The 23,046-nt window shown below is 63.3% G+C and overlaps 5 protein-coding genes across 6 annotated transcripts; 4 read left to right on the top strand and 1 right to left on the bottom strand.

The window, feature by feature from the left end:
• The first annotated feature begins 8 nt into the window (after positions 1 to 8).
• On the top strand, positions 9 to 6,016 carry CHLRE_10g441450v5 (uncharacterized protein). Its single transcript, XM_043066803.1, has 14 exons — positions 9 to 253; positions 374 to 448; positions 688 to 768; positions 977 to 1,192; positions 1,432 to 1,566; positions 1,886 to 2,053; positions 2,216 to 2,284; positions 2,626 to 2,789; positions 3,027 to 3,215; positions 3,431 to 3,566; positions 3,818 to 4,054; positions 4,233 to 4,390; positions 4,603 to 4,775; positions 4,960 to 6,016. Exons 1-14 carry the CDS (start codon positions 149 to 151, stop codon positions 5,679 to 5,681), a joined length of 2,628 nt encoding a protein of 875 aa, XP_042920200.1. The 5' UTR covers positions 9 to 148; the 3' UTR covers positions 5,682 to 6,016.
• Positions 6,017 to 6,394: 378 nt separating this feature from the next.
• CHLRE_10g441400v5 (uncharacterized protein) lies at positions 6,395 to 9,464 on the top strand. Its single transcript, XM_043066802.1, has 7 exons — positions 6,395 to 6,562; positions 6,645 to 6,686; positions 6,767 to 6,857; positions 6,929 to 7,040; positions 7,245 to 8,088; positions 8,217 to 8,390; positions 8,547 to 9,464. The coding sequence occupies exons 1-7, from the start codon at positions 6,485 to 6,487 to the stop codon at positions 8,730 to 8,732; spliced, it is 1,527 nt and encodes a 508-aa protein (XP_042920199.1). The 5' UTR covers positions 6,395 to 6,484; the 3' UTR covers positions 8,733 to 9,464.
• Positions 9,465 to 9,653: 189 nt separating this feature from the next.
• On the top strand, positions 9,654 to 14,964 carry CHLRE_10g441350v5 (uncharacterized protein). 2 transcript variants are annotated; one of them, XM_043066801.1, is made up of 11 exons: positions 9,654 to 9,936; positions 10,016 to 10,078; positions 10,276 to 10,390; positions 10,458 to 11,075; positions 11,192 to 11,592; positions 11,755 to 12,281; positions 12,620 to 12,887; positions 13,127 to 13,336; positions 13,501 to 13,671; positions 13,792 to 14,262; positions 14,374 to 14,964. In XM_043066801.1, the coding sequence occupies exons 1-11, from the start codon at positions 9,832 to 9,834 to the stop codon at positions 14,455 to 14,457; spliced, it is 3,033 nt and encodes a 1,010-aa protein (XP_042920197.1). In that variant the 5' UTR covers positions 9,654 to 9,831; the 3' UTR covers positions 14,458 to 14,964. The 2 variants fall into 2 exon arrangements, with proteins under 2 accessions (XP_042920197.1, XP_042920198.1); XM_043066800.1 differs by having other exon boundaries at positions 12,452 to 12,887.
• A 192-nt stretch (positions 14,965 to 15,156) lies between these two features.
• Positions 15,157 to 16,118, bottom strand: CHLRE_10g441326v5 (uncharacterized protein). Its single transcript, XM_043066799.1, has 3 exons — positions 16,056 to 16,118; positions 15,860 to 15,982; positions 15,157 to 15,747 (listed from the first exon to the last, which is right to left on the bottom strand). Exon 3 carries the CDS (start codon positions 15,697 to 15,699, stop codon positions 15,523 to 15,525), a length of 177 nt encoding a protein of 58 aa, XP_042920196.1. The 5' UTR covers positions 15,700 to 15,747; positions 15,860 to 15,982; positions 16,056 to 16,118; the 3' UTR covers positions 15,157 to 15,522.
• Positions 16,119 to 16,278: 160 nt separating this feature from the next.
• CHLRE_10g441300v5 (uncharacterized protein) lies at positions 16,279 to 23,046 on the top strand. The gene is made up of 11 exons (XM_043066798.1): positions 16,279 to 16,518; positions 16,703 to 16,739; positions 16,839 to 17,030; positions 17,119 to 17,379; positions 17,562 to 17,755; positions 17,840 to 19,917; positions 20,035 to 20,104; positions 20,227 to 20,416; positions 20,585 to 20,743; positions 20,867 to 21,089; positions 21,216 to 23,046. Exons 2-11 carry the CDS (start codon positions 16,709 to 16,711, stop codon positions 22,501 to 22,503), a joined length of 4,686 nt encoding a protein of 1,561 aa, XP_042920195.1. The 5' UTR covers positions 16,279 to 16,518; positions 16,703 to 16,708; the 3' UTR covers positions 22,504 to 23,046.

Below are 23,046 nucleotides of genomic sequence, written 5' to 3'. Positions count from 1 at the left end.
GGTGTAGACTAGTTACTTGGAGCACCGACAGCAAGTAAACTGCGCGAATTGGTGCTGTCAGGGGCTGCAAATTCTAGAAGTCCAGCCGGCTTCAACGCCGAGTCCCTTAGCTACGTTTTAACAATCAGCATTCTGTAAAACCCTTACTATGGGTCCACAAAAGAAGAAAAACCTGCTGGACGACGAAGATGGCACTGACGCGCCGGTCGATTTCAGCGTGCGGGTCAACAAGGAGTTCGCCGCTCGCTTTGAGGTGAGTACATAAGCAAGTTAGATTATGCCGAACTTGAAGCGTCGCTCGCCGACCGGCTTGGTGCAACATCGGTGGCGGCTGGCGGCAACGCTCCTTGCGCGTTCTAATTGGCACTTGCAGCACAACGAGCGGCGGAAGGAGCTGCACCGGCTGCAAGCGAAGTATCCGGAGGAAGCGGAGAAGCTTGCACGCAAGGTGCGCGCAGCAAACCCTACACGGCGTTGGTGGGGGTCAGGAACAACAGTTATTAGTGGGGAGCCACCCCGGACCATGTCAGTGTGTGGGCGTGCGCCCACTCAGGCCAGTCGCAATACGGAGCTGGTGCCGGCCGCTGCATGCAGTCTGCCGGACGCAACTGATGCGCCTGGGGTACGTCTCGCCGCGTTGTCCATCCATGCCTCCAACTGACGGCACGTGTGCCCACTCCCGCACAGCTTGCCCGTGAGGCTGCCATAGCCGCGGGCCAGCAGCCGGCGCCAGACAGCGATGCTGATAGCTCGGATGACGAGGAGGAGGTGAGGGCGGCAAATGGGGAAGGGCAGTGCTAAGGCGCCATCAGCCCGTCGCCGTGCCCGCAGACTTGTGCGGCCGCCCGCATCCGCGTCCAGCTGAGCGTACGGCCGCGAAACATTCATCCGTGGGCTCATGCCTTGGTCCATATGACGCCACCACGCTGCCACGTTACGGTTGCGCCCGCATCTGGCGCGCCTCGTGCACCCGCAGGATGAGGGCGAGATCCCGGAGGAGACGGAGGCAAAGATCTTTGAGACCATGCTGCGCATCCGGCAGAAGGACCCCGCCATCTACCAAAAGGACGTGAAGTTCTTTGACGATGAGGAGGAGGGCGGCGAGGAGGTCGAGGAGGGTGCGGGCGGCGCCAAGCAGAAGAAGGCGAAGAAGGAGAAGCCCATGTATCTGAAGGACATGATTGCCAAACACGTGCGTATGGTAGTGGTGTTGGGAGGCTTGTGTAAGGAGTTGCTGGGTGAATGAAGCCTGGGCTTGAGGCTGGGCGTGTGTGTGGGGGGGAGCCTTGGCTTGCCAGCTGTGCCGGGGAAGGCACCCTAGCTGTTGCTGGGTGACCAAAGTTGCACGCAAATTCTCTTTCTAACTTCACTGACCGCGCCTTCAGGCTTATCATCATACCCTGACAAGCACACGCACGCAACATCCTGTAGGCGCTGGAGTATGGACCTGAGGTCAGCAGCGATGACGAGGAGGAGGGCGGCCGCAAGGCGGGCGACAGCCGCCACCCCAAAGCATATGACCCGGAGCAGGAGGCGATGCGCAAGGCCTTCCTGGCGGCGGCCACGGTGCGTGCGGCGTGCGGCAGGTGGCCTTGTGGGCATGGGCTTAGAAGCAGGAGAGGTGTTACCAGGCGGCGGCGTGTGTGGGGGGGGGGGCTAGCCTCTCGGGTGATGGTACCGGGCCGGATGGGCATGGGTCGTGATAGTTGAGTCGGTGCAGCGACTTACGGCCACACACAGCGCATGAAACTGGGCCATGAGGGAGAAAGGGCCATGCGGGGAGAAATGGAGCCACGCTGCCACACACGATGACTGAGGCAAAGGCATGCAGGCTGGTTGCACACGTAAGCTGTTGCATGCCTTGCATGCGGCGTACGTCATGCAGGAAGCGGAGGAGGGGATGGACGGTGAAGAAGCCCTGGGCGGAGTGCTGCGCCCCCGCGGCAAATCCGCGGGTAGCGAAGATGATGACGAGGACGAGGAGGAGGAAGAGGAGGAGGCGCCCAAGCCTAAGAAGCAAAAGAAGGAGAAGAAGGAGAAGAAGGTCAAGAAGGTGAGCGGTTGATCTGGAGTGCGCTCCGTGTTGTCGTCTGCGAACTGCAGTGGGCGTGGGCATGCCTCGCTCGCTCGCTGTGGTACGCCTGGAGTGCCGGCGCCGCGTACTCGCACCGCTATCTCCCTAAGCCTTGCTCCACTATGCTTGCTTGCTCCGCAGCTGGCTGACGCCTACTTTGCGGATGAGAACGACGAGGACAAGTTCCTCAAGGAGTACATTCTCAATAAGGTGCGGCGGGGTTGGGCAGCAGCGGCATAAGGTAGCGAGGTAGCGAGTCTGCGGGCCAGGAGGAAAAGTGGTGTACACCGGCGCCCGCGGTACAGGGCCGCGGGTGTGGTGTAGGTACGTGGAGGATATCCCTCCTGGCACGGGTCGCCGCTGCAGCGGCTGCTGCGGGCACTGGGGCCTCCGCTTTCGCGCCCTCGGCACGCCCCTGTTCCTCGCACACCTCGCACCTGCACTCTGCACATTTCCTGCTCTCCCCGTCACACACACACACACACACACACACACACACACACTGCTGGCGGGCTTTCGTTTCGTTTTTTACCACACACTGCTGTCTGCAGGGCTGGGTGGACCGCGAGGAGGGCTACGTGCCCAGCTACCGCGAGATCGTGGGCGACCAGGATGAGGACGACGGCGGCGAGGACGGCGGCGACGGCATCGACGACGAGGAGGATGAACGCTACCTGCGGTCCGTGGACGCCTTCGAGGCCAAATACAACTTCAGGTGGGGCGGGTGTGCGTGGGGATTGGGGTCGGGGCTTTCAGGTTTGCGGGGCTGTAGGTCGGTGGGCCTGTGGGATTGTGGGGCTGTGAATGACACGTGTGTGGCCCTGCCATTGGTCGCATGGGCAGGTGGGCAACAAGAGCCAAAACAGGGCAGGCAGGGCGCTCGTGGACTGCGTACCCGGTGCCTGCGTACCCCCGGATGGGTTATGATGAAACCCCGCCCAAACCCACACAGGTACGAGGAGCCGGGCGCGGACCGCATCATCACGCACCCCCGTAACGTGGAGGGCACGGTGCGCAAGGAGGACGACCGGCGCAAGCGGCAGCGCGACGCCAAGAAGGCGCGGCAGGAGGCGGCGGAGGCGGAGGCGCGCGAGGAGGTGAAGCGCATGAAGAACCTGAAGAAGCAGGAGATCGAGTCCAAGTGAGCCACGGGGGGGGGGGCACAGGGAGCAAACGAGCGGGGCTTGGGGACAGGTTGGCTGCGGCGCAGCCGCGTGCGCCGCGTTGTGGGTGTTTGCATGGCTGCGCGGTCGCCCTGGGGCGTGCGGCTGGGGTGGAGTCAAGTGACTTGGGGGTTGCTGTGCCGTTACCTGTCACCAACCCCACACCGCGCGCGCACACACCGCCGCACCGCAGGCTGGACAAGCTGCGCAACGTGGCGGGCGTTGCTGCGCCTGCGGCCACCAGCCTGGACGACGTGCTGGAGGGCGACTTCGACCCGGAGGAGTGGGACAAGAAGATGGCGGCGGCTTTCAACGATGACTACTACGACGTGAGCGGAGGGGGTTGGGCGGGGTGAGGTTGCAGGCCGAAGGAGGGTTTGCGTTGGGGCGCTTGCTGCCGACTAGCGAGCCGGCGGCACGAATGCCTACACCCATGCGTCAATCGTAACCCTTTCTTCACCGTATGTGTGTGTGCCGCGTGCGTGGCCATGCACCCACTTCGCCGCCCCCTCCTTGGCTGTCGGGCCCTCTCTGCCGCCACCCCTACCCAAGTAACCCAACCCACCCTTACCCCTCGCAGGCTGAGGAGGAGCTGGAGGGCCTGGCTGACGACCTCGACCTGCTGGCCGGCGACAGCGACGAGGAGCTGGGCATTGCCGGGGCTGGGCTCAGCAGCGAGGGAGAGGAGGATGACGTTGAAGAGGAGGATGGCGGGGAGGAAGACGGGGAGGAGGGCGGCAAGAAGAAGAAGCCCATCAAGTTTGCGGACATCAGGAAGAAGATCAAGGAGGTGGACGCGCTCAGTGAAGACCCCGACGTGAGGCAGGGGGAAGCGAAAGCGAGAAACAGATCCCCACAGGCGGGGATAGACTGCAGCCTGGAGCTGGCGACAGGGCGCAATGAATTGGAGAGGGGAACATGCTATGGCTAACACATCTATCACGTAACAGCACTATTAGATAGTCGTCCACCCTGCATCCCTTCTCACTTCCCAGGATGACGAGGGCGACGGCAAGCAGGCGGGCGGCCAGAAGAAGAAGAGGGCGGACCCGGCGGAGTTGGCCCGGCAGCGCAACGAGCTGCAGCGGCTGTTGGAGGACTACTACAAGCTGGACTATGAGGACAACGTGGCAGGCATCAAGACGCGTTTCAGGTTCGGATTTAAAAGTTTCTAGATGAAGCAGAAGCGCGTGATGTGGGGGCAGAGCGGGCTGGGTAGGGGCGGGGCCACATTTCCCGTCACAGTAGCAAATCCACCACCGCTGCCGACACTGTGCGCCTCTGTTTCTTTTCGCCTGCCCGTTCGCCCGCTCGCCCGCCCGCCTTCATCGCCTCCGCCTCGCGGCCGCCCCTGCGCCTGCACAGGTACAAGCCGGTGGACCCCAGCACGTTCGGCCTGAGTGTGGACGACATCCTGCGCCTGGACGACAAGTCGCTGAACCAGGTGGTGGGCATCAAGCGCCTGGCACCCTACCGCGAGGACGCCACCAAGCTGCGCCCCAACTACAAGGCGCTGCAGATGGTCACCGCGGATGCGGGTGAGGCGCGGGGAAAGGTGCAAGAAGCCGGGGGCACATGGGATGCGGTGAAGCCTAGGAGCGGCATCTCATGCAGGGATGGGGAGGACGCAGCTACGTACGGAATTGCTGGAGGGTCGGTCCATGACCTTTCATCGTGCTAACCCGCATCCCAATCCTTGGGCTCGTGTTCCCTACCCTGCAGCGAATGCCAAGCAGAAGAGGCGGGAGTACAAGAAGCGGGACTGGGAGAAGGGCCGCGACGGGAGAGGTGGCGGCAAGGGGGGCAACTGGTGGCAGGGCAAGGATGTCCGCGACAGCGGCAACGGCGCGGGCGCAGGGCCAGGCAGCGCCGCCGCCAACGGATCCGGCGAGCCCGAGCGGAAGCAGAGTGATGGCGAGGGCAAGGTCACCGACGCCAAGCACGCAGACCAGCAGCAGCAACAGCAGCAGGAGCGGAAGCGCAAGGAGCGCGAGGCGGGGCCGGGGCCGGGCTCGCGCGGTGATGCGGCGGGCGGCGACGGCGCCGGCCAGAAGCGGCAGCGGGAGGACGGTGGTGCTGGTCGGGGGCACGGCCACGGCCAAGGCCAGGGCCACGGCCACGGCCACGGCCAGGGCCACGGCCAGGGCAAAGGCCACTTCAAGCCCAGGGAGTGGAAGCCCAAGCAGGTGGACCCGCAGCAGGCACGCTTGGCGTCGTATGCGGTGCCCACACTTAAGAAGGACAACGCAGGGGCGGCAGGGCCAGGCGGCTACAAACGGAAACGGGACGACGCGGACGGCGGCAAGCACAAGCAGCAGCAACAGCAACAGCCCAAGTCGGACGGACCGCAGCTGTCTCGGGCGCAGAAGAAGAACCTCAAACGCACGCAGAAGCGCGCCGAGAAGAAGGCAACGCCAGGGGAGCCCAAGGCAGGGGAGGCGTGAGCGGGCTGGTCTTGGCGTGTGTGCGTGTGTGTATGTATGTGTGTGTATGTGTGTCGGTTGGTGGTGGGGTGGCAGGAGGTTATGCGTCCCGGGTATGCGTCCCGTTCCTCCCGTCTAGCGCATGCTTGTCCCGGTGGCTAGGCAACATGTGTAGGTGCGCGGTTATGGAATCAGCCGCATCAACTTCAGTAAGCGGTGTGCAAGTGATAGGCGGACGACGGCGGCGAGTGTGTAGTGGCGCTTGGTCTCCCAGCCGCTTGCAGTGGACCGCTTACACTGCTTTGTTGGTCCAGCGTGCATAGTCAACCGTATGCTTTGTGTAAGACGGCAAAATGCAATTACGTCTCCATTGCATATGGCATCAGCGCTTCGGTCCACTCAGCCGTATCCGAGCAAAGCAGGGCTGCAGGGGAGGAGCAGCAAACAGCCAAACACAGGGGACAGCCGCACAGGAGGGGCAAACCTAATCGGCACATTACTGTTGCATTTGACGGGCGAAGTGATGCGTTACTAGAGCTTAGAAGGTCAAGATCTGAGGGGAGGCTGGTGTGGAACGGGGAGAAACTTTGCAGCAGAGGAGAGGTGCGCGCGGCGGGCGAAAGGGGACGTGGGGCCGCCGGCGAAGGGTCCTGCTGCATGGGGAGTCGGGATGGCCATTCGGCGGCCGACTAGGTTATGTGCCGGCCGCCGTCCTCCGCTTGTAATTGGCGACGCTCAAATACATACTTCGTACTTCTTTGTTGTAGTTCCGTTCGCCTTTTGTATTTGTCCTTGATAGGAGCGCTTTCGGCAAACAATCGAGAATGCTGCTTCTCTTTGAGACGGCAGCGGGCTTTGCCCTATTTAAAGTGCTGAAGGAGAAGAAGCTGGAGGAGGCGGAAGTGAGTGTGTCGCTTGTGTTGGCTTTGGCGCGGGGTAGTGAGTGCGCGACGGCTGACGGCGGCGGCCGGCTCGCTTCCACAGGACCTCGCCAGCGACTTCGCGACCCTTGAGGCGGCTCAAAAGGTAAGGTTTGCTCTGGAATTTTCGGCGTGACCATGCGGCCACCAGCGACGGCGCACTGAACACATCACATGGCTTTGCAGGTTGTCAAGCTGAAGGCTTTCAGCAAGTTTGAGAACACGACGGAGGCGCTTGCAGCTGCCACTGCTCTGGTGGATAGCAAGCTCAGCAAGGGTAAGCCGCATGCAGCCTTCTCTCTTGGCGGAACCGGGAGTGACATCTCGCGTTTCGTTCGCGTCTCGCAGGCCTGAAGAAGTTCCTGAAGAAGCATGTGGATGAGGACGAGAAGCTCGCTCTTCTGGATAAGAAGCTGGGCAGCATTGTGCAGGAGAAGCTGGGCCTGAACGTGCTGTGGAGGTGAGCCCGCCAGGGGGTCCGTGGGTGGGGATTGGGCGGGGCTGTTTGCGTGCACCGGCCACACGGTCGCTGGGCATGCTCCCCAGTACCTCTGGTGCCAGCCAATCCCTGGGCGGATTGCCCAGCGCCACTGGAACTGCTTACCACGTCCTTGCGACCTCACCCCGCACCACTGTCCGCTCCGCCCGCCCCGTCGCCCCGCAGCAACCAAGTTCTGGAGCTGAGCCGCGGCATTCGTAGCCAGCTGACCGGCCTCATCAGCGGCCTGGCGGGTGCCGACCTGCGCCCCATGTCCCTGGGTCTGTCGCACAGCCTGTCGCGCTACAAGCTCAAGTTCAGCCCCGACAAGGTGGATACCATGATTGTCCAGGCCATCGGCCTGCTGGACGACCTCGACAAGGAGCTGAACACGTACGCCATGCGCGTGCGCGAGTGGTACGGCTGGCACTTCCCCGAGATGACTAAGATTGTGACGGACAACATCCAGTACGCCAAGTGCGTGGTGTTCATGGGCACGCGCGAGAAGAGCGCGGGGCTGGACTTCTCCGCCATCCTGGAGGAGGAGGTGGAGGGCGCGCTCAAGGCGGCGGCGCAGGTGTCGATGGGCACCGACATCAGCGAGTCGGACCTGGACAACATCAAGGACCTGGCGCACCAGGTCATTGCGCTGTCCGAGTACCGCGGCCAGCTGTTCGAGTACCTGAAGAACCGCATGGCGGCCGTGGCGCCCAACCTGACCATCCTGGTGGGCGAGCTGGTGGGCGCACGCCTCATCGCGCACGCTGGCAGCCTGGTCAACCTGGCCAAGCAGCCCGCCTCCACCGTCCAGATCCTGGGCGCGGAGAAGGCCCTGTTCCGCGCGCTCAAGACCAAGCACGAGACGCCCAAGTACGGCCTGATCTACCACGCCTCCCTCATCGGCCAGTCGCAGCCCAAGTACAAGGGCAAGATCAGTCGCGTGCTGGCGGCCAAGTGCGCGCTGGCCATCCGCGTGGACGCGCTGGGCGACACCAGCGACGCCACCGTGGGCATTGAGGCGCGGCAAAAGGTGGGTAACCGGCGACGGCCGATGCGAATGGGGCCGGGCCGGTTGTAAAGCTTGCTAGCGCGCGGCCCTCAGCAACCTGGGCACGGCACTTACTAGGCCCTACTTTGTCTGTTTCTCGCGTGGTTCAGGTGGAGGCCCGGCTACGCCAGCTGGAGGGCAAGCTGCTGGGGACTGAGGCCGGCAACTCCAAGGGCAAGGAGCAGCCCGCCAAGTACGACAAGGCGCGGCAAGGGGCCACCCCCGCGCTGGCGACCGCGCCCAAGGCCTACAACGCGGACGCTGACGCACCAGCGGAGAAGAAGGTGAGCCGCCGTACCCTACGTGGCAAGCCGGGAAGGGTTGACGTGTCGATGGAGGGATAGGGTACAAAATGCACGACACGGGGTTGCACGTTCGTTTCCATTTACCATTACTCGTAATGTGGCTAACCTCTTGCACTGCCTTTGCTCCACGTTCAGGAGAAGAAAGACAAGAAGAAGAAGGCCGAGGAGCCGGCTGAGGAGGCTGAGGAGGAGGCACCCAAGGCCAAGAAGGCGAAGAAGGACAAGAAGGAGAAGGCGGAGAAGGCGGAGGCGGCACCAGAGGAGAACGGGAAGGCGGATAAGAAGGAGAAAAAGAAGAAGAAGAAGGGCGGTGACGAGTAAGGAGCAGGATTTGCGCCTCCCTTGTGGCTTCCGGCGGCTTGCATGCACGTGCCCTGTCTCGGTGCGGCGGTTGGCGGTCCAGCTCTTGCATTAGGCAGGGAGTGCGCCTTACTTAGGGACAACAATGAGATCGGCGTTGCAACGCACACAGGCGTTTGCAAACCGCCGTGGTAGGTCTAGCAAACTGATGTTGAAGTAGGAACGTGGGGCGACGGGGACCTCGCTTGGTTTTGACCATTGACTGCGTGGCCGCTGGGCGCGCTGACTCGGGCGTTGTATGCTGATGGGGCACTGGCCCTTTGGAATGTTAAGAACGACCAGTACTTAGCTGGCTTTCGTGCTGAGATTGTAAGCACCCAGCAAGATGTGCGGATGATTCCGGATTGCGAATGGCACAAGGATGCAGGTTGGCGCTGGTGAAGTGAGCACAGACAGTGGGCCAGTAGGCGTGCGTGCTCGGTGAAGGTGGAGGACTCGCTCCTGTAACGGAGAGCTGAAATGCATACGGATATGTGGGACTGGCCAAACGCGATTGTGAGCGGCAAGTGCGGAAAGAGTCCCGCATCGGCCGTCCGAGTGGCCGAAGCCTCATCGGCACGCCGCCCGCCAACGCGACAAAGGCGAGCTCCGACTGCTATCCGCGCGGTGTGGCGTCGCATTGAGTCTGTGTGGTGCTATCGCCTTGGCCGGGCGCCCGGAGCGTGAGGAATGCGCGTCAGCAAAACATCGACACAACCTGCCAGCTACCGTCGGTACAGTAACAGCGCGCGAACAACGCACCAATGCCTTGTCCCTTCTTGCTACGCATTTATGTGGGCACGGGTGGGAACCACACACATCGGGACTACGCTTTCCTGCCCCTTGCCATGTTCCATCACGGGCGAGCTCCGAGGCGCATGGACACCAGTTGGTACTGATTGTCATTACAAGCTGTATGACAACGACCTCGTGCTCTGAGCAGTTGAGAGTCTTCTTTGACCAGTCCGATGTCAACGCTCCTTCTTCTGCACGGGCGCTTCATTTATTCCCGTTCATGGACACTACTGACGACTACTACTATGCTGCTCAGCGCTGATTCTCTTTGACCAGCGGACTAAGAATGTCAGAGCTTGCGGGACTGAGCGCGGAGGAGGCTGCCCTTATTAATGACGTGCTGACGCGGCTTAGCATTGGTCATAACGCACAAGCGGTGCCTGGTTTGCGGGTGAGAGCGAACGTTCAAGCGTCGCGACAAGCGCTCTCGCTGTGAACGGCCTGCTCACCTGGCGCTCGTTGATGTGCAGGCACCACATGTATCGCAACATAGTGCCGACCCAGAGCTGGCCGAACTGGAGCTCGCAGAGCAGGTGCGTGCCGAGTTCACATCGCACATTTGCGCTACCCTGAGCAGGGTATTAATGTTCTTTGTCGGCATACGTCTCCACGGTGTACTCTTAAAGGGCATGGAGCACTTGTTCAAAAGACCCAGACTCCCACCGCCTGGTGCAGGACACCGTAACATACCCGCCCTCCGTGCCCACTCGCCACTGTTTGCCACACAAAGGCAATAGAGCAGGAGCTGCGGGGCCTAGATAACGGCACAGCTCCTTCATCTGCCCGCGCTTCCTTAGCAGCACTCTCAACCTACCCGTACGGTGGCGCACAGCAGCCGCCAGCTGGTAAGGGCCATAGTTGGCTACGCCATTGCTACCCTCCCTCTCACCTCACGCTTTCCTTACTGCCCAGGTGTCTTCGCGGGAGCGGGGGCGCATCGCTCAACGCTGCCATACAGCAGCCCCAGGGATCACGTTGTGGCCGGGGTGTCGGCGGGTGGGGGCCTGGCCGCGCCAGGGCCAAACACAGCAGGCGGCGCACAGCTCCCGCAGCCCTCAGACTATGGGTCTGCTTCCTACGGTGGCGTTGGGGTCACCAGCAGTCGCCAAGCTACCTTGGATGTAGCAGCTGGGGCCCCAGCAGCATCGCTCAACGCTGCGCCGCCGCCGCAGCTCGCGACAGCAGCCGCAAGCTCCACCACTGCAGGTGCTGGTCCCGCCGTGGCCATGCCGGCACAGACTATGTCGCTTCAGGAGATGCGTGAGCAGCTGCGTCGCCAGCAGCAACATCAGGCGCAACAGCAGCAACAACTGGCGCAACAGCAGCAACAACTGGCGCAACAGCAGCAACAACAGCAAATTGCCCATCAGCAGCAGCAACAGCAGCAGGTGGCGTATGCTGACAACACGGGCGTCAGTGAGCCAGCGCCGGCGGCAAACGGGGGGCATGTGGAGCTGGCGGGGCCTGAGGCCGGTCATGCGGACGGAGACATGCCGTCCCCTCGCGGTCCGGCGCAAACATCCTGGGGAGGTACGTGCTTGCAGAAGGGGAAGTCTTGAGTTAGCCATGTACAGCACCTGCCACAGCTGCTGACACCTCATCGACATTACCTGTAGTAACGCCTGTACGCAATGTTGATGTTGCAGGAGCTGGGGGAGCTGGGGGCGGGCCAGCAGTCATGGGAGCCGCAGCAGCGACACCGGCTGCCAGTACTGCATCTATGGCCGTCGGCGGGGCGCGGCGTGTGCCCATGCCCGGTTCGGCCGAGGCTGCGCGGGCATTCACCATGCTGAATGCCCGGACTAGCGTAGACAAGTACGGGCACCAGGCAAACATCTCAGCGCCGTTCAGCGCGTCCAAAGTGCCAGTGAAACTGCCGGAGCAGGAGCGCGTGACGAGGCTGCAGCAGCTGTATGAGCGGACATCGCAGTGGCGCCGGCGCTGCGAGGAGCGGTATGCCAAGATCAAGCATGACCTGGAGAGCTCGGCCCTGGAGGGATGCACCTTCTCCCCGCAGATCTGCACCGCCTCCAACCTCATCATGCAGGTGCGGTTGCGCTCCTGGCTGGGGATGAGAGGGTCGGTACGACCCAGCTGCCCGTTACTCTTCTGTACACGGCCTCGCGTGTGCACAGGCTTTGGGGCCATTGATTGTTCGGGCTGTTGCGTGACCTGTGCGGATTATGCATGTGCGTCTCAATACGTTCAGGGAAAGCCGCCGGCGGAGGTGTACCATGAGCTGTCCAAGTGGGCAACGCCAACCAAGCACCAACAGAAGCCGATGGGCGCCCATGACCGGCCGTACATGGCGGGCGCGTCCACCGCGGCGTCGTCGGCGTATTCAACGCCGGCGCGCGGCACGGCCCCAGCCAAGGCCCGCAACGTGTCAGCCAACAACACTCCCGCAGGATTCCGGCAGTCTAGGGCCACCGGCAGCAGTGGCGGCGGCGCGGCAGCGCAGGACAGCGCGCGCGGTGGCGGCGTGTCGTCCTCCAGTCCCACGCCCAGCAAGGTGGTTGTGAACGGCCCGGAGGTTGGGATGCGCATGTACAACCGCGCGACGGAGCAGCGCCTGCGCCAGGAGGAGCGGGTGCTGCGGCAGATGTTGGAGGAAGAGCAGCAGCGGTGCTTCACGGCGTCGCTGCAGGGTGTGAAGCCGCGCGTGTACAACCCGCCTGAGCCGCCCTCATCTCGATTCCTGCCGACGGGCATGGAGGAGTGCACGTTCCACCCAAAGTGAGTCTTGCGGCAAGCTGGCGGGGCTCTAATAGTAGCTGGTCGGACCGGTGCTGGGTCTGGGTTATTTACAACGCCAGCATGCAGGGGGCAGCAACAATAGGAGAGCACAAGCCCAGAACATAGGAGTATGTGCTCCCCCTTTGTGTGCTCCCCACGCCGGCTACCAGGACCCGTTACCGCGTACACTCCAGCCGGCCGGGCGAGGAGGGTGACCCCGCAATGCAGCAGCGCTTTGACGGCCCCGGCCAGCACTTTCCCCCGAGCGCACGCAAGCTCGACACCACCACGCGTAGCCACCGCCACGACGTCAATTCCTCCACCGCCTCCCTCCGCAGCTCCTCCCCCGGGCAATCGACCTCGCGGCCAAAGTCGGCCCCGCACGCGCGGCTCGGCACCAGCTCTTCGGGGCAGCGTGCGGCGCCGCCGGGACGCAACGACGCCAGCTCCACCAGCCGCAGCCAGGCGTTCAGCAACATGAGCACCATGGGCGGTAGCGTGCACAGCACCGTTAGCATCCGGCCAGACCTTGACTGGGGCGAGTTCCTGGCGCGGCAGGAGCGCTTCCTTGCAGACCGCGAGCACAAGCTGGCGCTGCTGGAGCAGGTGTGCACTGTCGGCGTGTTGCTGTTGTTGTTGCTACTGCTACTGCTGCGTCTGAACTTTGTTGGTCTTATCGGTGGTTGCATGGGCCCCGACCCCAACGACCAACGTCTCGTCTCGCTGCAGCTTCACCGCCCCCATCCTTGCAGAACCGCACTTAGTGCTTAACACCCTGCATGCATGCCTCCGGTCGTGTTCGTGTCTCCGGTCCTGAGGCATATGCATTCGCCCATGTGGTGCAGGAGGATGCCTTGGTGCCCCATATGTCGCCCGGCAGCCGGAGGCTGCTCAAGGAGAAGGAGATTCGGGACAGCGTGGCGCGTGAGGAGGGGCACGAGGAGGCGGGTGTGGCGGCCCAGCCGTCCTCGAACACGGCTGGCTCTCCAGGGCGGCTGGAGCGCAAGATGCAGACCATTATGGAGATGTACCGCGAGTGCACCTTCCAGCCTCAGGTGCCTTGTGCTTCGTATCCTGCACGGCTCTTGCGTTACGCCAGCTCTGTATGTCTGTAAGCCTTGGCTAGCCGCGTGGAGGTTCGATTCATGATTGCCAAGACATGGCCGCACTGTACGCTTCACGCTCTCTTGATTACGCGATGCCATGGTGTTGCATGCAGATCACGCGAAAGGCAGCGGCCATGCCGAACCGCAGTGTGGATGAGATGATGGACGGCGGGCGCAGCCGGCGTGACGAGTGGTTAGAGCAGCAGCGGGCGGTGCAGCAGATGCGCGAGCTTGAGGGCGCCACCTTCAAGCCGCAAACTAACACCAAGAATAACTACGCGCACGTAAGCAGCACCTCATTCCTTGCCGCGTGAATGTACACCGTACCGCATACCGGATGCAACCTAGCACACACTGCCAGCACACAACGTCCATCTTGGCTGTGTTCTTCCGGCCTATCGCAGGTGCGCCCGCGCATCAACATGCGCAACCCCGATGCCTACCTGGCGCACGTGGACATAAAGCGGCGGCAGCGTGAGGAGCTTCGGCACGAGCTGGAGCGCGAGCGCGAGGCGCTTGAGCTGCAGCACTGCACCTTCAAGCCGCAGGTCACGCCGCTGCCACCCTACCTCATCCGCCGGCTGCAGGAGCAGCAGTTGCAGCAGCTGCAGCAGCTCCAGGAGATGCAGGAGATGCAGGAGCTGGCCATGATGGACATGCAGGAGCAGGCGGACGAGGCCGCATGGGGCCAGGCGGACGCGGCACAGGGCTTCGCGGCCGACAGCGGCGGCATGCAGCACCAGGGCGAGGGGGCGGAGGAGGCGGAGGGCGTGGGTGCTGACGGCGGCTACAGCCAGGCGGTCGCGGGGTACGACCCCTACCTGTACGGTGACCTGCCCGCGGCCAGGGAGCCCAACTACGCGGGCATGGGCGAGGTGAGCACTGGCGGTTGTATGCAGGCGGGGTTGGGAACGTGCGCCTTTGTATGACGTACCGTAGTAAACCCCATGTGCACGCTCTGTGCGCATGCCCTTTGTGTGTTGCAGGACCCGGGCATCTCGGAACTGGACCCGGAGTATCAGGCCGCGTACCAGCGTGCTCTCGCTTTCGCCATGAACCAAGGACAGTAAAAGAATGGGGGAAGCATCCACTTGTGCCACCCTTAAGCACTGCGAGTAGGATTGAAGGGACGAGAGTCTACGCATGGACGCCGGGGGTGGTTGTCGTGTGTATCAGAGTTTGCGGTTCGAATCCATGTGTGCACAGCTCAGCGCACTGCAATCAAGCGTTGGGATGACAATTATATGGACTTGACGTGCTTGGGGCAGTGGAGTAAGGCGTTCTATGCGCGTGTCATGTACCGTAGTGCCATTTACTTGACTCTGCAATCTGGTGGTGATGATGGAATCAATGGTGTATGCTCCAGCAGCGCGCGAAGTGCAAGAGCCTCCCCAGTGCACGAGGTTTTTAGGGTGTGCAAGGCGCCATTCTCAGTACGACCAGTGTGATGTATCGGGTTCTCGTCCTTGATCTCAACAGCTGTATATATCACCCACGCCAAGTCACCAACGGACTGACCCGCCTTCTCAAAGGCCGTCTCACTTGCCTGTTGCCAAAGCCTTCTAGCCCGTCCTCTGATCCTCTCCCCTTTAGCCCCCCTCCCCATGAGGCCCGAGTTCCCACGTGCATGGCAAACCCGGGAGAACGCATTGTGCGTTCGTGGCTTATGCCTGTTATCGAGAATTCTATCAGCTGCTCTCAGCAGCTCCCACGGGAAACAGGCCGAACCCTTTTGATGCGCCCCTGGGCATGAGGTGATGAGGTGCCGGTTTCGTTGATCACTTTATCACCTGTCAGAACCGACCAACTTCCAACTGTGTAAATCTGTGCTTGTGAGCTACGAGAACAGGTATTGGGGGTTGCCTGTGTTGCGGCCATGAACCTGAATGGGAAGACGCTGCACAACAAGTGTTCCCCGGTCACGGGAACAGGGGCTGAGCTCCTCCACAGTCTGAGGCCGAACAACCTCATCGCCCGGACATAGCCGGGGTCGGTTTCCACAGGCACATAGCCAAACCAGGTCACCAGGTGCCTAGCAATCGCGATGCCACAGCAGAGTTAACCGCAGCCAGACGTAACACAGTTGTCAACAGCCGCACTACTTTGATGCCGCTATGCAGCCCCACCGCGGACCGCTACCTAGACACCATTGCGCGCTTGCGCCGCTTCTTGGGCGCCGCTGCGCTCTCCTCCTCCACGTGGCCTTTCCCGCCCCCTCCGCTACCAATATAATGCGCGCACGCGCCCCCGCTGCTGCCGCCGCCGGCGCCGCCAGTCTGCCGCGATGCAGGTCGCTTGTGGCCCAGCAGCATCTCCAGCAGCGCGTGCCAGATGTTGGTTGCAGAGTTGACGTCACGTCCCTGCACCGTCGGGAGGGTAGAGTGAGTGCGTGCCACTGAGCCCACGACTGAGCCCCACTGAGCCCCACTGAGGCGTCACCCAGCCAGCCGCCCGCCCGCAAAGTGGACTCACCCACACCGTCCCGCAGTGGTTGCACACTTGGACTTGGTGAGCACGTGAGCCCCCCCATGGTACGACCGCCTGCAGGCAGCGCTGCCCGTCGCCGAGTAAGCGCCGCCCGCACTTCGCACACACCTGGGGAGGGAGGGTCAAGGGGAGGGTAGGAGGACGCTGCACAAAAACGGGACTACGCCAACCTGCCCCTTACCCTGTCCCATGGACCGGGATGGTCCAGGGGCATGGGCGCAGGGCATGCATGCAGGTCCTCACGAATAGACGGCGCAGAGCGCAGTGCCGGGGTCAGGGTCAGGGTCAGTCAAAACCTGTGTGTTCGTCATGGTCGGGGACATGCTCATGCCGGTGTTTCGTGCGGTCAATCTACATACATCTCCTCATATCATACACGAGGTTGTCGCTGCAATATCAATCAAGGGCAAAGTTTGCGTCACAACTCCATAAATCGTTGACCCGTCTCGACTCGAGAAGCCCACACCCAGACGCTCCCGCACTCCAAATTTAGGCTGCTACAGCTTCAAACTTACAAGCTCAGACTGGTTTTGCAATTTCCGCATCGAGCAGCAGAGCCTCGCGCAAAGGAGAGCAGCGGTCGTCAGCCGTGGGAGGCTGAGCTAGATGGCGAACTTGGTAGCTTAGCAAGCGCCGTGGATGAGGTAGGATAACGGCTCGGTTGCCCGCTCAACTCGCAGTCAATCGCACTCAACATCCTCGCTCTCTCGCGCTGAAGTCCTTGTTTATCCCACTGGTGGGATGGCCTTTGCTTGGGATCGCTTGTGTTTGGAAAGATGCTAGCCTTGTGAGGAGCCCGCGTTGCCCGGTTTCTTCTTTCCTGTGCAGACGGCCATGTCCGCTCAGGCACAGCCTGCTGGGCAAGGTGAGGGCCTCACTTTGTTGGGATTTGGTTATGGAATTTGCTTTCGTATGCATGCGCCTTCCGTTGACCTTGTCACTGCGCGTGCGACATTCATCGCAGGCCCCGGCAAGAAGCCGCTCCACGTTGCTATACCTGGAGATGGAGGGGCTGGTGGTGGCGGTGCACTTGACACGCCCTTAGACTTCCAGTCGCCCTCGTTTGAGTCGCTGGGCTTGTTCTCGCTCGGCCCCAACACTGGTCGGCAGAGCCAATCAGGGAACGAGATAGCGGGCTCACTACTCTCTCCTTTTGGTAAGATGCTTGATGACCCATAGCGCGAACAGCGGTTCGGGAATAGCGGCCTGCAGGCTGTGACATGCCGGGTCTTCGCTCACTGCAGGCAACGGCCTCCAGGACCTGGACCTGCTCATATCTCCGCTACTCACGAATGGAGCAGCTGGGGGTTTCAATGCGGAGGGCGGCCCAGGAGGGCAGCCGGGGCAAGGCAGTGTGCCTGGGCAGGGGGCAGCGCACCAGCAACTACCGGGGACGCAGGGTGCAGGCGCTAGCACGTCAGGGCAAGGGCAAGCTGGAGGCACTGCTGGAGAAGCAGGCCCTGGCCCAGGCTCCTCTGCTGCTGCGGCCGTGGCCAGCCTTGCGGGTGGGAGTATTGCATGGTATTGCAGGGGCTTGTCGTGTTTCCCAAAGGCTTGCAACCACTTGCAAATGAGGATCTGCCGGGTCCCGGCGCACCGTCCTCGCTCGTAACCCGTAGCTCACAACGCGCCTCCGTCGTGCCTTAACCAGCTATGTACCTCCCGATTACTCATGCTCACAATGCAGGGAGAGACCCGGCAGCAGCCGCAGCGGCTATCAGAAAGGCTATGGGGCCTCCCTCCACCATATCTGCACAAATGCAGCAGAAGCTTGGGTTGTCTGGCGGTGCTGGAGGGTCGAGCACGGACGGTGACAAGAAGAGTGGGCGAGCGGGTGGCTTGCCACGGCCACCGCCCCTTACCATCCCGGCTGACGTACCTGTAAGTTGCAGGGCCAGGCTGCACGAGCCGTCATTGCGTGCTGATACGATCCGACCTCATTCATGTTTCCTTTTGCACCCGCAGTCGAACATCATCACTGGCATCAATGCGATTGGTGGCGCGACTGGGATGTCACCGTTGCCCAGCATACTCAACTCACTCAACTCGCCGCTGCTGTCAGCCTCGGACAACGCACAGCTGCAGGCAATGTTCCAGCAGCTCGCACAGAGCACCCGTGGTGGGCAGACGCCGGGGCTGCTGGGAGCCCTGACCCCCGGCACAGCGGGTGCTTGGCCGGACTCCACCAAATCCGGCGGGGGCACGCTACGGCAGCTGCTGGAAATGCAGGACGGGCTCGGGGATCTGGGTCTGGGTGACATGAGCGACATCGACGAGGCAGCCCTAGCAGATGCACTGTTCAGCAAAGGCTTCCTGGGGCCACTCAGCGCGCGCCGCACGTCAATAACGAGCGGCGCGGGTGCTGGCGGCGGACGGGATGCCGGCGGCAGTGACGGTGACGGAGCTGGCGGCAGCGGCGGAGCTGGCGGCGCGGGTGCGGGCGAGCTGTCAGCTGAGCAGCTGGCCAGCATGGGGCTGCAGTCGCCCTCAGCGCTGGGCATGGGCGGGAACGGGCACGTGCTATACAAGGGCGTGCACTATGACAAGGACCAAGACATGTGGCAGGTTGTTGTGTTTGACGGCTCACGGTGTACCGTAGTCGGCGAGTACACAAACGAGCTGGAGGCGCTGGTGGCCAACGAGCTGCTGTCTCCGGCGCAGCCCATGCCCGGCAACCTCAACACACTCCTGGCGGGCGGCAACGCGGGCGCAGGCGGCAGCCAGGGCGGCGCAGGGCCATCGGGTGCAGCCGCAGGCGGGGACTCGGGAGTGGCCAACGGCGCGGGTGGGCACGCGGCAGGGCAAGGCGGTGCAGGCGGGGGCCAGGGCCCCAGCGGCGCCGGCAATCGCACTCCCAGCGTCACTGAGTATCTGAGTCGGCTGGCCAGCGGCAACAACCTCCTTGGAGGGCCGCTCAGCCCCGGCGGAGCGGGGCTGTCGCCACTGTTTTCAGCGTTATCGCCGGCAGGTGGAGGCGGCTTCACTGCCCTGCTGCTACCGACGCCGCGGGAACCGGGCAACGGCGGCGCAGGGGCACACCTGCTGCCGTCTCCAACAGGCTTCGGGCGTGGCGGACTGGGGCAGGGGCAGGACGCCCCGCCCCCTGGGGCAGCAGGCCAGGCGCAGGGGCTGGAGGGCGACGATGACGGGGGCCAAGTCGCCTTGCATGGCGTAGAGTTCAAGCCAGAAGAAGGGAAATGGGCAGCCGTGATCAATGACGGCGAGCACACCGAGGTGGTGGGCCTGTTTGATAGCAACATCGAGGCAGCTCGCGCCTACGACCAGGAAGCGCTGCGGCGGCTGGGCCCTAAGGCGGAGCTCAACTTCCCGCTAGAGGCGCTGAGCGCGGCGGTGGCGGGCCTGACTGGCGGCCAGCCGCTGCCGCTGGGATTGCCCGGCGGCGGCCTGCTGGACCCGAACCTGGCGGCGGCCGGTGGCTTTGATGCCGTGCAGCAGGCGGCTATGGCGCTCGGCTTGACCGGGCTAGCGTCCGGCATGCAGGGGCTTGAGGGCGGTGTAGGCGGCGGCTATGACGAGGAGGGCGACGAGGAGGGCGACGACGACGACGACCACCTGGACCTGGGGCCGCTGCCGCTCGCCGGCGCTTTCGGCACGGCGGCGCGGGGGCGAGGCCGCGGGCGCGGGAGAGGGAGGGGGCGAGGCCGCGGGAGAGGGAGGGGCCGGGGGCGCGGTCACGACGACGATGACGAGGACTTCGTGCTCGGCAGCTTGCGCAACGAGGCGTCCAGCTCTGGCCGTGGGCGAGGGCGGGGTCGCGGCCGTGGTCGCGGCGCCACGCTCACAACCATCATGCCGTCACAACCCGCCCCGGAGATCATCGGGCCTGACGGCAAAAAGGAGTCGGTGTATCGAGGCGTGGTGTGGGACGAGAAAGAGAACAAGTGGCGGGCCCAGATCGTCGAGAACAACGGCATCAACTACCTGGGCTACTACGATACGCAGGAGGAAGCGGCGCGCGCCTTTGACGGCGCGGTGCTGCGGACTGGCTCCAAGGAGCTGCTCAACTTCCCGTTGGTTCCCAAGTGAGTTGGGTCGGTGCGAAGGGTATGTGCGAATGCGTAGCTTGCAATGCATAGCCCCAAGCTTCGCCGCCGGGAGACCCTCGTGCTTTGCGTAACAGTCCTGTTTGCGTTCTGCAGGGCGGCGGCGCCGAAGGCGCGCGGGCCGCGCGGGCCAGGCAAAGTTGAGGGCGATACACGGCGAGCCAAGGTGAGCCGAGTCTTTCCGTGCAGCCCGGGCTGGTGTGGAGCATGCAGGGCGGCTAGCACGGAGTGTCTAGTTGTGATCGAAGCTGAGCCTGCCGATGCACCTGGTGGGGCATGGTTGCACAGGTGACGTCCCAGTACAAAGGCGTGTCCTGGAACAGCGCCTGCTCCAAGTGGGTGGCGGTTCTGTGGGACCGCGAGCTCAAGCGCGCCCGCCACATCGGCAGCTACGAGAGTGAGGAGGACGCGGCGCGCGCCTACGACAAGGAGGCGCTGCGCATGCTCGGGCCGGAGGCAGGGCTAAACTTTCGCGAGAGTGAGTGCTGCAGTAATGCGTCGCACCCGCGCTTGTAGTTACGGCATGTGTCCCCTTATGTCTTCTCAGTACAACCGTTCAAATCTATCGTAGTTACCGCGCGCACGGCGTCCGGCTTGCCGCGCTAAGCTAGATTCGGAAAGCAACCCCTCCTGCTTGCTGCCCCAGGTGCCGCGGACTACCTAGCGGAGATCGGCGCGGACGGCATGCCGGAGGGCAGCCACAACAGCAACAAGGGCTCCAGCCAGTACAGGGGCGTCAGCTGGCACGAGCGCAGCCAGCGGTGGGAGGTCCGCGTGTGGGGCGGTGGCAAGCAGCACTTCATCGGTAAGCGCAGCCGGCGCCTATTCCATTCGCGTCAACCGCACCTGTATGCGCTGTTGGGGCACCGTGCCGTCACTGCTGCGGTAGTCTTGCCCATTTACTAAAGTCATTCATCGCTGCGTGCAGGGTCCTTCACAGAAGAGGTGGAGGCCGCTCGCGCCTATGACCGGGCGGTGCTGCGGCTGCGGGGCCAGGACGCTCGCAGCCGCAGCCGCATGAACTTCCCGCTGTCGGAGTACAACATGGACGACCTGGGGCCCATGCCAGGAGCTGACGCGGGGTTCCTAGGGCTCATGGGTGGCCTGCGCTCGACGCCGGAGCCCAAGCCGAAGAAGGCGCAACGCAAAAAGTACGTGTTGCTTACCGCATGTCTTGGTGCCCGCATTTGTGTGTGCTCAGCCTGTCGGGAGGCAAGATGGTTAGGAAAGACTGTTTGAGGGACTTCCGGATACTGACGCGGGCTTGGTAAATGCAGGCGGGGGCGGGACGATGACTACAGTGACAGCGACGACGACGGCATGCCCGTTCGCGGCCACTACGGCAGTGGTGGCGGCGCAGCCCAGTCCGCTGCCGCTGCCAACCGCGCCGCGCAGCAGCAGCTCACGGCATTCCTGCAGACCGCACTGCAGCAGCAGCTGGCCGCGGGTGGTGGCCCAGGTGGAGCAGCCGGTGCTGGGCCGGGCGGCGTGCCGGGCGGCGCTGGGGGTGATGCGGAGCAGCAGGCCCGTGCCCTGGCCGCGCTCACGGCGGCAGCTGCAGCGAGTGGGCTCGTGCTGCCTGGGCTGCCGGGCATGCCAGGAGGCGGCTTGTTGGGCATGCTGACGGGGCTCGGAGGTTCGGGGCCTGGGGCAGGAGCTTCGCCGACGCAGGGGAAGCCAGGAACTTCGCCGCCTCTGCCAGGCGGTTTGCTGTCGGCCAACAAGGCACCCCCGCCTCCGGGCATGCCGGGACAGCCCCCTCCTCTGGGCCCTTCCGCACAGCTAGGCGGTGGCGGGATGGGTCCGGGCGGGGAAGAGCAGCACATGGCGGCGAGTTACATGGGCGGGCCTGAGCCGACGGACGATGACGGCGGCTTTCACGACATGGGCCCTATGGGGCACATTATCAAGCAGGAGCAGCACGTCTTGAACCTGGGCGGCCCCACACAGCCACCGGGATCCGGCGGGAGCGCAGGGCTGGGTCACAAGCAAGAACCTGCGACGGGCATGCCACCAAGTGCAGCGGCTTTATTCATGGACACCTCGGAAAGCCCTATGGGCAAGGGCCCAGCCCCGGGGCCCGGCGGGCTGCCGCCAGGCTTTGCAGCTGGGAGCGATGGCGGTAGCCCAGCACCAGGCAGCGGTGGCCCCGTGCTCAACCTGGGTGGGCTGCTGGGGCCCCAACCTCACGGCCAGGCGGCTCGAGGCGGACACGGCTGCGGCGGCGGGGCGCAGCAGTTCCAGGTCAGCTCTGAGCTGTCTCCGTCAGCCGCAGCTCATACAGCGGCGCCACCGAGCGGCAAGCCCGTGCTGGACCTGGGCCCATCGCCTGCTCCTCCGCCGGCAGGGCCCGGCGTGGCACAGCCAGCACCAGCGGCAGCAGGCGGCGGTAGAAGGGGCAAACGAGGGACCGAAGCCGCGCTGGACCTCGGAGGGCCAGTGGGCGGTGGTAGCGGGCCGGCAGACCAGGATGCGCCAGGAAGCGCCGGCGCCGGTGTTGTTTTAAATTTGGGGGGCACGCCACCGGCCACCAAGCGGCGGCGTGGAGATGCTGATGCCCACTGAGCTGCCAGTAATCGGGTCGGCAGAGCTGACCACTGAGTTTCCTTGTGCTTAACAGGTTGGGCTGCACGGCTGTTGGGTTTTGTGACAGTGGTTCTGCAAACACGGAAGTAACGCAATGTCAAGTGCGCCGAAGATGGTCAAAGCCAAAGGCGGCACCGTAGAGTTGCTCATGAAACCGCTCTGGCGGGAGGTGTACAGACGGGCTGGACCTTTACAGTTACATCGGGACTACTCTGAAGCTAGAGCATTGTTCAGGGTTCAGGGCTTGCAAGTGCCTTGTACTTACACCGCACGCAGTAGATGCGTGACGGGGTGCTGATGATGGGGGATGATGACAGCCCGCTGTACTTCGATGGATAACATAACAATTGACAGTTGTTCGAGTCTCTGGCTCTCTGCAAATCGTAAGAGCCAAAGGGTGCATCCCTAGGAAGAGCGGACCACCAGGCACCAGCATCGCTGATGGGCGGTGCTTATGGACGAGACTGAAGCCTTCTGGTTACAGAGCACATGCATACAGAGAGCACGTCTGTAACCAGAGCT

This window comes from Chlamydomonas reinhardtii, chromosome 10, assembly GCF_000002595.2.
Source record: "Chlamydomonas reinhardtii strain CC-503 cw92 mt+ chromosome 10, whole genome shotgun sequence".
NCBI classification, from domain to species: Eukaryota; Viridiplantae; Chlorophyta; class Chlorophyceae; order Chlamydomonadales; family Chlamydomonadaceae; genus Chlamydomonas; species Chlamydomonas reinhardtii.
This window is presented reverse-complemented; position numbering and strand designations above follow the sequence as displayed.